The 12,575-nt window shown below is 48.4% G+C and overlaps 1 protein-coding gene across 3 annotated transcripts in view; it reads right to left on the bottom strand.

Annotated features, from left to right (window-relative positions):
- Nucleotides 1–12,252, bottom strand: part of AP3B2 (adaptor-related protein complex 3, beta 2 subunit) — a 48,914-nt gene extending 36,662 nt beyond the window's left edge. For all 3 annotated transcript variants that reach the window (XM_006885134.1, XM_006885135.1, XM_006885136.1), the window contains exon 1: nucleotides 12,140–12,252. In XM_006885134.1, the coding sequence (XP_006885196.1) occupies nucleotides 12,140–12,252 (113 nt within the window). The remainder of the gene's footprint in view (nucleotides 1–12,139) is intronic.
- Between the last annotated feature and the right edge of the window lie 323 nt (nucleotides 12,253–12,575).

Here is a 12,575-nt window from a genome sequence, read left to right as displayed (position 1 = left end):
TGGTTCGAATCCACAAGATGCTCTGCTGGAGAAGGAGGGGCAGTCCCCTCCTGTACCAGTTGGATCCGACTTGACTGTACACAACAAGAAAAAAAAAGAACTGTAGGTGAAGTTAAAATGAAAGCTAACGCCTTTTTTAATCTCAGATATACCTGAACCTATTGGTAGTAGGACCACCAAGAAAGATGGGGAAACTCCATCAACTTGGATAGTTTGTAGTCTTGGCTGCCTGCAGGGATTTAGCACCTGGGCAGGTGCTTAAGTGTAAGGCTGAGGTATCATTACTCTATGAAAGGGCTCGGTTGAATTTCCATTTTCCCATTGTGTCCAGAAGGCATGTTTGTTTCATGGTGATAGAGAAGCTAAAGTTCAATTGGTTTGTGTTGTCTGAAAGGACAGTTCTAAACAACTAGATGGAGATATGTTGGCTTCACAGCGTTTGGAGTAATCTGAGTTCTTCCTTATGCTGGGGAATGGAGGGAGGAAGGAGACACATGGGTTAACTACAAGTACTTCTTGGCCAAACAAGTACAAGGCCAAACTACAGTACTTCTTGGTTCCTTGCTGTCTAGGAAGACCAGTTTTCTCTGTTTCACAGCCCATGTCAAAAACCTGGGCCTGAGTTTGGCTGGATGCAAACCTCGTAGCTCCTCCTTCTCCCTCTGCTTCATCTACTTGACCTCTTTGCATGGCAAAGACTCTACCACATTTGCCCAGAGTTATATTCTAGATGTGAGTCTGTGCCTGACATCTTCTTGGTGAAGAAGGAAGTCATTGGCACTCTCAGATCTCCAATCCCAATGGACTCAGACTCTTCCTGCCTGGTGTTTCCATTATCACTTTGCCTTGTTATTGTTGTTAATTGCTATTGAGTTGAGCATAAATCATAATGACCCTATGAACAAAAGACCTGAAACCTTTCTATAACTATCATCATTTCTCAATGTTCATAGAGTTTCCAGAGGCATGTTGTTTAGGAAGTGGATGCCACTCCTGCTTCCAAACACTTTAACTTAGTTTTATAATTAATGTCTGATTCTCACTCCTTGCCCTTCCTCTGCCAGGCCCAGATGGGTGTGGGGGATGTCCAGGCCCTGTATACACCGATAGGAAAGATGTGTTGGTAGAGTCAGGAACGACTCAGGGGAAAATGTCTTGGCAGTCTTTTGCAGCCTTGAAAGCAGAAGTTCATAACAGGGATCCATATACACATTGAAAGTGGTTACCAGGTATGGTACACTTGGGCTCAAGTGAACTCCTAATGGCAGCCTCCTAAAAAAATAAAAACCACTTCCAGGATAAGAGAAGTTGCAGCTGGAAGCTAGGGGCTACTCTGGTCCCTTAAAGCCTCTAACTTCCCTGATTGGGTCTACAAGGTCAGGGATCCCCCTAGATGAGCTTCTGAACACAGCTCCACAGCAGAAAATGGGCTAGTGGTCACAGAGTATCTGATCAGAGTCCATTCCCTCACATGTGCCTGAGTTAGCCTGGAAGGGTGGGGAGCCTTGACTAAATCTGAGAGAAGTGGGTTTAGAAATCTTTTAGGGCTAGAGATATGGAAAGGCAATTGGGGAAGTATCCCTACATCGGTCCAGCTGGATAAGCCTCAGTGGCTCCCCTCTGAGCTACCAAAAGAGAGACTAGAGGCCAACTGCTGGGGCCCCCTTGCCTAGCCATCTCCTTTCCTTCCCTGTGGGTTGTGCTGTTGCCAGGGCAACAGGGTTGAGCCTGCATACTCTATCCCACCTTGAGGCCAACCAGGCCAAGGCAGGGCAGGGGTTCTGTGGAGGAGGCCTAGGGGTGCAGCTGTCTGGGTGGGGGCCGGGGGAGTGAGCATAGTCGCAGCTGGTGCCAGCCTCCAGCTGCACCTTATCAGTCCCTGGCAGTGGGAGCAGCAGATGTGGCTGGAATGCTGAGCAGCACGAAGGGGAGGGGGCTGGCAGATGGTTGCCCAGTGTGCCCTATGCCACCTCCCCTCCCTCCAGCTGAGACCCAGAGCCTTTGCACAGGGGAAAGAGAAGCAAGAATTCATTTCTGGACCCTAGAAGAGAGGAAAGGGGAGGGTAGAGAATGGAAATCCTAGGGCAAGATGTGCTGTGAGTATAGAGTTCTCTTTCAGGATTGGGTGGGACCAGGGTGCAGGAAATAGGAACCCAACGGAGTACTCCCCAGGGCTTTGGAGTGGGGACAGGCTCCCTCAAAGGGAAAGTAGCCTGATGGTACAGAAGTCCCCATAGGATTTGATATTCCCTTCTGCCTTCTGAAGCCTCTAGGGAAGTGGAATGCTGACAAGAGAGATGGGTGTGGGTGGAGGATCCTGGGACCCAGAGGGAAAAGGGAGAGGTAACCTCAAATCACACAGAGCCAGGACCATCAGGAGAGCTTCTTTATCCCCAGGGTCTTCTCCACCCTTTTCCTGCCACCCACAGACAAGGCGTCCCTGGGGAAGTCACAGCAGAGATCTGCTCTCCCCAACTCAGCTGGGAGTGGGCAAGAGGGCTGTTTCCGAGGTGAAAAGTGGCCCACACAGCCACAGGTCACCCTACCCGGAAGCTGAATGTTGTGTGTTTGGGAGAGTGGGAAGAGATTGCACAGACAGACTGCAGAGGGAGAGAGACTGGAGTGGAGAGGTTGCTTTCAGAGGAGGGGTGCCCCTGTCCTAGAGGTTCTTGGATGCTCTCTCCTACCTTATGCTTCCAAGCTCCCCTTCCCTCCCTAACAAGTGCAAGAATTGGCTATAGAATGGAGGGGAGAGGAGGAGAGGTTGGGTGGTAAAGGGGCAGAGCTAGTTGCAGGATTTCAGGAGACTGTAGACTGGGGTCCCTATGTCCCTCTCTGATACAGTTACACCCACAACATCCTTTAGGTAACTTAGCTTTCCCTCTCACTTCCCTTCCCAGCCATTCCTGACTCTACCTATCTTCCAGACTGCAGTCAGCTAAGAGGCTACTCTAATTGATCTCCTGGCTGTTGGCTAAAGTAATAGGGAATTGATGGAAGTAACTAAGTGTCTCTGGGGGCAGAGTCCAGAAGGGAGGGTGGTGAAGAGAAGGAAGCTTCTAGCCTTGGGCCTTTGTAGTAGGCCCAGCCCATGGGATCTGCAGGCCTGCCCGAGGCCCCCAGGATGGTCAGGAAGCAGGTTGCTAGGACCACAGAGAGGTTGTGGACAGAGGTTCTTTCCACTTTGTGAAAAGTAGTTTTGGGGGTGGAGGTGGAAGAGGATGGCTGTTAGGAGTGAGGAGCTGGGGTTGGGGCATGTCTAGCTTCATTTTATTCAGCTTCATGTATTCCTGGAGCTGACACAACCACTTGTTAGTGTCAGACACTGTGCTGGGTGTGGGGGGAAAGTGGGGAGCAGGCAGACCCTGTTGTTGCCTACAGGGAATTTAGAGGTTAATACAGCACCCAGTGAGTCCCAGAGCGCAGTGAAGGTGCTGCTGAAGGAAAAGATGGGGCTTCAAAGCAGGGAGTAACATGGTCCAGATGAGAAGACCCTCAAAATCTAAATGGAGTTCTTTCTAATCTCCCCCTCCCAGCTCAGCTGTTCAGAAAATGTCTATTTAATGGAACGTTCTAGTGCCTCTCACATCCCTCCCCACCCGCTCCAGATAATGAGCCAGCCCTTTACCCAGGCCACCCAGGCACCCACTTTCCTTCCTCTCTAGGAGCCTCTCCCTCTGGCTGAGAAACTTCCAGCTGGAACCTCAGGTGGAGATTCCGGGACACAGTCCTGGGAGGAGTAGCAAAACCAAGAATTGGTACTTAGCCAGAGTGGAGGATGGGGCTGGGCGTTAGGACTCCTGGGTTCTATTTTGGGCATAGTTCCATCTGGCTCCATTTCTCAATTTCAGGTCCAAATTTCTATTTAACTGGAGTATGGGGAGGGGAGTTGTGAGAAGCACCTCGTTAAATTATTCTTTGCCAGGACTTTCTTTTGGCTTCCCTCTGGGGTGGTCTGGCCAAGCCCATGCTGATCTGGTCTGTGAGTACAATAGATGTATAGGATCAACATTTCTACAAGCATGTATCAAACATCTCCCTCACAGAAAATCTTAAAAGAAGGCATGAAACTGCTGTGTGTTCACCTTGAAGGGAAGTTCCCTTGAGAAACTCTAAGGACGGAGACTCCTCCGTCCCTTGCTTTCCAAGGCTGCTCCTGAGGGAGAAAGGCGTCAGGCTGCGATTTTTTCCGAGATCCTTTAAGTTCCTGGAAAGAAGGGCCGTTCTCTCCCGTGGCTTCTGCATCTCTGCATGGCTGACAGTTCAGGGTTGAGCTGTTGATTTTAGTGGGGTGTGTGTCTCTGATTGTGGTGTTGAATCAGCTTGCCTGATGCGATCCACCTCTAGAGCCCAAAGTGCTATGCTGCAGTGGTCTGGACCACGGTCAGCAACCAGCCCGCACACTCATTGCTCCTGTTCCCACGTGTGCAAGCACAAGTGTGCACCTCAGTGTGTGTCTGAGGGACGATGTGGATGTGGACAAGTGAGTGAAGTGGAAGTGTGCATGTGCCTGGGGACACGCACAATGTGGTCTGTGTACTGTGGGAGAGGCCTTGTGCAAAGGCAAACCTCGGGTCTCATGCCGAGCACATCCCAGTGAGATTACCATCTCTTCAGTTCTGCTTTGACATTTACAGATTCCCTCTCCTCCTTTAGCTCATGTGATCCTCATAATTCTGGGGAAAAGGAATATGTTGAATGATGAGAAAACGGAGGCTCAGAGAGGTTCTGACTTGTCTTAAGTCACACAGCCAGGAAATGACAACGTGGGACCCTGCCTTCAGATTATTCTAAGGCCAGGTTATTTTGTGAGTGACTGTGGGAGCAGGAAGGTGCCCTGGTGGCAAAGCAGTTTGAATCCACTAGGTGCTCCAAGGAAGAAAGCTGAGTAGTCTCCTCCCATAAAGATTACAAGTTTGGAGGCCTGCTGGCAGGTTGCTGCAAGTCAGTCAGATTTGAGTCCATGACAGTGGGTGGGAGCAGGAGAATGTGGGAACAGTCTCGTGGGCTACCCAGCTCCCCATCCTGTGGGGAGGCAGAAAAGGGAAAGAAAGGGTACCGGGAGAAGAGCCTAAGAACTCCTCATGGTCTGAGCATACTAAATTTTTTTTTTACCTCTGTACCTTTTCAATTAATTATGCCATCTGACCAAGTCCGAGCCGTTGAGGGAGGATGTCACCAGCACAGCCACGCTCTGACAGAGAAGGTCATGAGCAACATCTTCCAACAGGCCCACAGCATCCTTGGCAACCTCGCCTCATTTTCCCAGTCAGCTTGTGCTTCCCAGTGATGACTAAAAACTTCCCCACTCTTCTCAGGTCCCCTCTCAACACACCCTTTACAGGGAAAACAGAAGTCTCAGCCAAGCTCTTCCAGCTCTTCCCTTCTTTGGGAACCAAACCCAGGGGGCCAGCCATCTTATCTAGTATAAAACCACCCCTCATTCTTCCCATCCCACCCCTTTCTGCCTTTTGAGGAACTTTACCCAGACAATTTAAGGGTCTTTGGTAGTGCAGCTTTTAAAGCATTGAGTTGCTAATGAAAACGGCAGTTTGAACCAACCAGCTGCTCCACGAAAGGAAGACGCAGCAGCAATCTGCTTTTGTAAAAGTTTATAGCCTTGAAAACCCCATAGAGCAGTTTCATTCTGTCCTGTTGGGTCACAATGGGTCAGGATTGATTGATGGCTGAGGGGTGCAAGCTTTGGGCTTAAGATAAAGACCAAAAAGCAAAAAGCTTTCTCAACTTCACAGAAACTTGTAGCTCCCACACTATCTCTTTGCTTCTTCATAAAATTCTTAAAAGTGATGGATTTTCTCATCTCTCACTCCCTCACTCTAATCAACTCCAGACTGCCTTCTCCCAGTCCCTCACCCTCACCCCTCCACCAGAGTGGTTCTAGCCAAGGTTTTTTGTGATCCTCATGTTGCCAAATCCAACAAACTTTTTTAAATCTTTGATCTCTTAATAGCGTTAGAATAGTCGACTATCACTTTTTTTTAAACAACTGACTTGCCTGACAACAACATTCTCCTTATTTCCTGCCAGTTCATTCTCTCCACTTAGCCATTAAATGTTGGCACTACTGAAGGATTGGTCCCAAGCTTTCCTCTTCTTCTACAGCATAAGGCTTGTTGAATTTTACTGGTATATTTTTATATTGGGATATTTTAAATGAGCATATTTTACCTTGGCATAAAAATATAGAACATTTCCAGCAGCCCGGAAGGTTCCTTCAGGCCCTTGCCTAGTCAATACCGCCCCTGCAGGAGTCAGCCACTATTTCTGTCAGTGCAGCCAAGGCTCTTTTGGGTTTTCTTGGTTGGGTTTGTTGTTGTTGTTTTTTTTTACAGGTAATCAAGGCACCACTTTATTCCATTGTCAGCACCCTTCAGGTAGCACTGAGAAGTGCCCGGCATGAAAACAGCCAGTCCCTGTCAGACCTCATTGCAGCCGAATTTTGCCTGTTCTTGACATAGATCATATGTAGACTCAGTAGAGTGGATACTCTTGTGTGAGTTTTCTCTTGCTTATGATTATGTCTGTGAAATTCAGCTGCATTGTGTACGTAGCAGGAGTCGATTCTCTTTCAATGGTGTGTCTCATTAGATACATAACTCATAATGTATCTATTCTGTTGTTTCTAGACATTTAAGTTATTACTAGTTTGGATTCAGGGAGCACAGGTGGCCTAATGGCAAAAAAAAATTGTGCAGCAATCCTGATGGCATGTGGTTTGAGTCCACCAGCTGCTCTGTGGGAGAAGGATGGGCATTCTCCTCCCGTGTGATTAACTGCCTCTGAAAACCCACCGGAGGGTCAGCTAGGGGTCAGTTCCGACTCCATAGTACATGACAACAGTTTGAATTACTGCAAGTAAAGTTACTATGAATATTCTTGTACATGTCTTTTAGGTGACTCTGGCTAAGTCATACGGCAGGATTCTGTTTCGCTTTAGTAGATACTGCCAAACTAGGCCTTCCCTCCCCCCACTTTCTATTTTTTTAACTTGATATTCTATTCTTGAGCAATCTCATCTTTACTCATGATTTCAATTACCATCTACACACCAACAACTGCCAAATTTATGTCTCATTCCTGCTCTCTCTCCTCTTAGCTTCAGCCTCAGTGGCCAATTTCCCATTTAACATCTTCACTTGGATATCTCAAGATGCTTCAAAACCAATATATGCAAAGCCATATTCATCATCTTAGCTTCCAAACAAATCCTTCCCTTGTGTGCCAGATCTGCTGACCCCTCAGCCTTCCACCTGACTGTGCACACCAGACACCATTTGTGACAATCCATCTCCCCCACCCTTTACAGGATCTGTCCATCTTGTCTCCTCGCTATCTCTGCAGTATACTCGCCTCTCCTCCTCTCACTCAGCCACCCTCTTTCAAGCCACCCCATTGTCCCTGGACCACTGCAGTAGCCTCTCAATAGATTTCCTCACAGCCTCTCTGGATCTTCTAGTCCACTCTTCATTCTGCACCCAGGATGATCTTTTAGAACATAGATCTCACTGCTCAGTGTACTATCTCAGGTTGTCTTGCATTCTCCTTGCACCGCAGTCCTTACCGTGACCTTTGAGATCCTGTGTGGCCTAGTTTCTGCTTAACTGGCCAGCACTCTCTCGGCCATTTCTCCATACACAACAACCGTCTCTCGGTTCTCTCACCTCAGGGCCTTTGCACAGACTCTGTTTCTTCTGCTTGGAATACTCCCTTCCTAGAGCACACACACACAAAGACCTGTACCTGATTGTTGTTGTTGTGTAATACAGAGTCAGAACCAAACCATAGCTGACCCTCTAGTGGATTTTTAGAGGCAGTTAATTGCACAGGAGAAGATTGCCCATCCTTCTCCTGTGGAGTGGCTGGTGACCTCGTACCACATGCCTTTGGGATTGCAGCACAGCTTCTTGCCACTAGGCCACCAGAGCTCCTTTACCTGATTATTTATTTTTATTCTTTAGACTGAAATTCAAACATCACTCCTCAGTCAAACTTTCCTTGGATGCCTGGTCTGGGCCAGGTTCCCTTGTCATTCTTCCCCATGGATACCTATGATTTCTTTCACAACACATTATCATAGTTGTAATGTGAGTATTTATTTTTGTAATTTTAAAAATTGTTGTCTGTCTCTCCCATTAGACAGCAAGCTCCATGAAGGCAGGGCCTGGCTTGTCATCTGTTCTCCTGGGAGTCCTGAGCACATAGGCACTCAGGGAATTTTTGATGAATGAATGGAAGGATGAATAAAGAAGGAATTTGGACACAAATGGCCTAGTTCTAGTCTCAATCCTACTATTCGTTCTTAGTTCCTCAGTTTCCTCATTTGTCATATGGGAGTGCATTTTCTCATAACTGTATATTTCCCTGGGCTGTACAAGGATTCCAGAAGATAATTTAATTCCATGAGAACTGAAAACCATGAGTCATTCCACCCTGTGTACAACAAATGAATCAGAGTTCAGAAAGAGACATAGAGAAAGTCAGAAACCATATCATCATAACAAAAAACAAGTGAAGGGTGATGGGTGAGAGGAGGGAGACATGGAGAAGGACAGCCCAGGCAGAGGGCTCAGAGTCCAGGGGTGTCCTGTATGTATGTTTCCTTAAATATTTCACCTAAGGTCTTCTGTGTATGCTTGAGGGGAGTTGAGCTACTGGACATTTCTGCCTCTTCCTTTTACTGTGAAAAATCTGGATTTCTGTACTGGAACTTAGAGGATGGTGTGAGATGCTGTCAAGGGAACAAAGACGGAGAGGGAAAGGGAGTGCAGTTGTGTGTGCGCGCATTTGATTTTCCACAAAAGGGCTGAGGGCTGTGGCTGTGTAGTGATGTGCAATGTGAGTCTTTGTGTTGGTTGGCCAGCCGTAGCAAGCTCATCAGCCTCTGAGTGTGCACTTGCCCTCTACAGCGGTGGGGACCTCAGCTGACTTAGTCTCTCTCCCTCCGGCTGTCAGTTCTGTTTCCCCTCCCAGAGCAAGCCTGCAGGAGTGTGGTGATGCCCTCTTGTGGACACAAAGTGCATGGGCAGCCACAGCCTCCCCGCTTCAAGCCTCAGCTTGGATCCACTAGCCTCCAAGACCAGCCTGGAACATAGTTCTAGAATAAGCTATGAGAAGATGTAAAGTGAGAGCATAATCTGCTTCTGGAAGCTTAAATTCTGGTGGTTGTTACTAGATGCTGTCAAGTCGCTTCCAACTTGTATGTACAATGGAAGGGAAAAGCTCCACGCTCACATGCTGTGCTTGAACCCACAGGACAGGAAACAGAAAAGCCCAGACCAGGGGTGATGCGGGGTGGGGGCATCTTTTGCACTTATCCCTGCACTGACATATCTCTGGTCACGATGGCTGTTCCTCAATTCTAATTTTATCTGCTCAAGCCAAGGAGGCATTGTTGATTTCATGTTTCTCTGTGTTGTTTCTGGATCCCGCTCTTTCATCCTCCTAGACTCTCCCTTCCAGGAGCTCTTGGTCACCACCTACCTCTGAAGAACCTTAGGCAGGTCTGGACTTGTCGGTCTTTTTGCGGGGTGGGCTTAGGGAAGGTTTCTTGAGGAGGTTACATGTGAGCAGTGTCTTTTTTTTAAATTTTTTTAAGATCATTTTTATTTATTTATTTATTCTTTTTATGTCTGTACCGTCAAATTGGATCTGACTGGTACAGGAGGCGATTGTTCCTCCTTCTTCAGCAGAGCATCTGGTGGATTTGAACCGTGCTCCTCTGGGATTGCAGTGCAGTTTCCTACCACTAGGCCACCAGAGCTCGCCTCAACTTTTCTATAAGCTTAAAATTGTTCTTAACAGAATGGAATAGCAACAGGGAAAAGAACCCAGCTCCTTACTTCACTGGAATTGGTCTCCCAAAGCAGACAATGGGAATTATAGGGAGAAGAAGGCAACTTCCTCCTTATCAGAATTGCTTCCCTTGTTTCACTTCACCTCATCAAGCAATGACATTACTGATGACTTCCTCCTTCTCGAAACCACATTTTATTCTCTCCCTACCTTCTTAGCTCCAGCGGCATAGTCTATAGGAAGCAAGCTCTAAGCCAAAGGCTATGCTTCTCTGGGGGTGCCAGTCTATTAGGAGCTTGGGGAGACGTGCAGGGGTAGAAGGTGGGGGAAAACGAGCAAGTGCCTCCAGTGTGATTTACAGACTCTGAGACCTGAGACTGGCCGAAGGGTCAGCTATGACATGGTTCCAGTTCCAACTTGACACCAATGTGTGAGTGAGTGCCTTTGATCCACTTCTCCATTCTTTTGAAAGATCTGTCCTTCTGCTCCATTTTCTGTTTTTTCCCCCCTAATGTTGGAATCCTCAATGCTCAGACCTGAGCCTTGTCTGAACTAATTTTATACACAATTCCTGGTTGATCTTTATTTCCTTTCTTGGCTTTGAATGTTAACATTCTGAATGTTAACAATTGCTCATTCTCTCTTAGAATCCAAATCCTAATAGCTCACCGCTTGGATTTCCCACAGAGCCTACAATTTCAGCACACTCAAAGCTGGACTCAGTATTATTTCCCAAATTTATTTGCAACATTTTTATTTCTGGTTACAATGAATACCACCATCATGTATCCAGTTGACTGCACTAGTAACCTGAGTATTACCCTATGTCCCCTAACCTCCTCCCCTTATTCTGAGGTCTGTACCTTCTACCTTCAAAGAGGCCCTCGAATTATCTATCATTCCTCTAGTCAAGGGCATCATTATGTCCCAACTGTCAACTTCAACACACCCCTAGTTTATCTCTGCCCTTCAGTCCAGCTTACCTCCCATTTCTTCATAATCCAACAGTCATCTTTCTAAAATACAAACCTGACGGTATCACTTGTTTAGAATCCTTCATGATTCCAGCTCTCTCACTTTAGCATGTCCCCACCCTTTCTACCAGCTCTTTCTAATGTTTAGAACATCTCTCATTCTAGAATAAAAGGGTAGCTCCTCACACTTTAATCCTCACTGCCACCCTTTACAAAGAATTATTAAATTTACTCAGCGAGCTCTGATGGTGCTGTGGTTAAAGTACTTCATTGTTAGTTGAAAGGTGAACAGTTCAAACCCACAGAAGAATGAAGCAGTCTTCTCCTGCAAAGATTTACAGCCTTGGAAACCTGTAGAATTCTACTGTTCAACAGAGTCACTGTGAGTCAGAATCAACTCCACCATCAGTGTGTGTGTGTGTGTGTGTGTGGTTTCTTTATCTGTGCCCCCCTTTAGAAAAGCAACTTGAAGATAAGGATTATGTCTTGGATTAAAAAAAAAAATAAACCTATTGCTGCCCAGGCAATTCTGACTCATGGCAACCCATGTGTTCTTTCGTGGTGCCCTGGTTGAGTCAACCTTTGGTTTAGTAGTTGATTACAAATCATTTTCACCTACAAATCTTTAGAGTTGGCACAGGAGGCCTTTAAAAGACAAAACCCAACAACAATAAAACCCCAAAATTTAAGTTCTGGAATTGAGAACAAATGAATCAAAGAACAAATGAGACTCTAAAGTGGAGAGTTTAGAGTTGGAAGCTGAGTTAAGGATCTGCGGAGAGAAAGTGAGGAAAGGGGGTGACAGATGGGAAGCAGGGAAGAGAAAAGGAAAATGAATTTTTAAGTGGCTCAGGCCAGGAAGGGTCTGGGTCTAGGGACGCTTCCTGGATGGACCCCACTCAAGCTCGCCCACTACGACCCTCTTCCACATTGTTTTGGAACCAATAAGGCCTGCTCAAAAACTGGTGGTGATCCAGTGACCAAAGCCGACAAACACGGCAAATATCCGCTAGGGTGGCTGGTGCCAAAACAGTGAGTCTGACCCACTTCCCATTAGTTCCAACCGTCCCCCCTTCCCATGTTCCAAGTGTGTCCCTCCAAGAAGGGAAGTTGATGTGCGAGAATGGGGTGCATGGGAAAAATGGGCAAAGGGGAGTCGCGCCCCTCCCCCCCCCGCCGGGCCAGCGTGGGAGGGGGCTGGGCGGGCTTCCGGGCCTCGCGGCCGGGGCGGGGCCGGGGCTGGGCCGCAGCGGGCGGGGTCCGGGCGCTGTCCATGGTGCCGGTGCCGACCCACCGAAGCCGGGCCCGGGCGCCGGCGTGCAGGCCGGGGCCCTCCCGGAGAGCTCCCTCACCGCTTATAGTCGGAGGAAAAGATGCCGCCGCTCGCCGGATCGTGGCCGTACTCAGGCTCCCCGGGGCCGGCAGAGCCGCCCTTGTCTTCGCTGTAGGCGGGGGCGGCCGACATGGAGTGGCCGGGAGAGGGCTTCTCGGCGCGGAGGCTGCACGGCCGGGGCTCGGCTGCGGCTGGGAAAGGCGGCGCGGCCGGAGCTCTGCAGCAGCCGCAATCCGCGGGGGCGGAGGCGGCGCGCGGATTTATCAATCAGACCCGCGCTGAGCTTCTTAAAGGCACCGGCGCCCGCAGCGCGGAGGGCGTGTCTACAGAGGGATCCGCGAGGGGCGGGGCATCGGGCTGAGCCCACCATCCTCCCGACTGCAGGATTGGAAGAAGCTAGTTCCGGGGGCAGCTGGACACTGTGAACCTCCACCCTTTAGGAGGATGCAGATCGT

This window comes from Elephantulus edwardii, unplaced genomic scaffold, assembly GCF_000299155.1.
Source record: "Elephantulus edwardii isolate Elephantulus edwardi_28Jun2011 unplaced genomic scaffold, EleEdw1.0 scaffold00041, whole genome shotgun sequence".
In the NCBI taxonomy this organism is placed as follows: domain Eukaryota; kingdom Metazoa; phylum Chordata; class Mammalia; order Macroscelidea; family Macroscelididae; genus Elephantulus; species Elephantulus edwardii.
The sequence above is the reverse complement of the archived record's forward strand: the minus strand, read 5'-3'. Positions and strand labels throughout refer to the sequence as shown.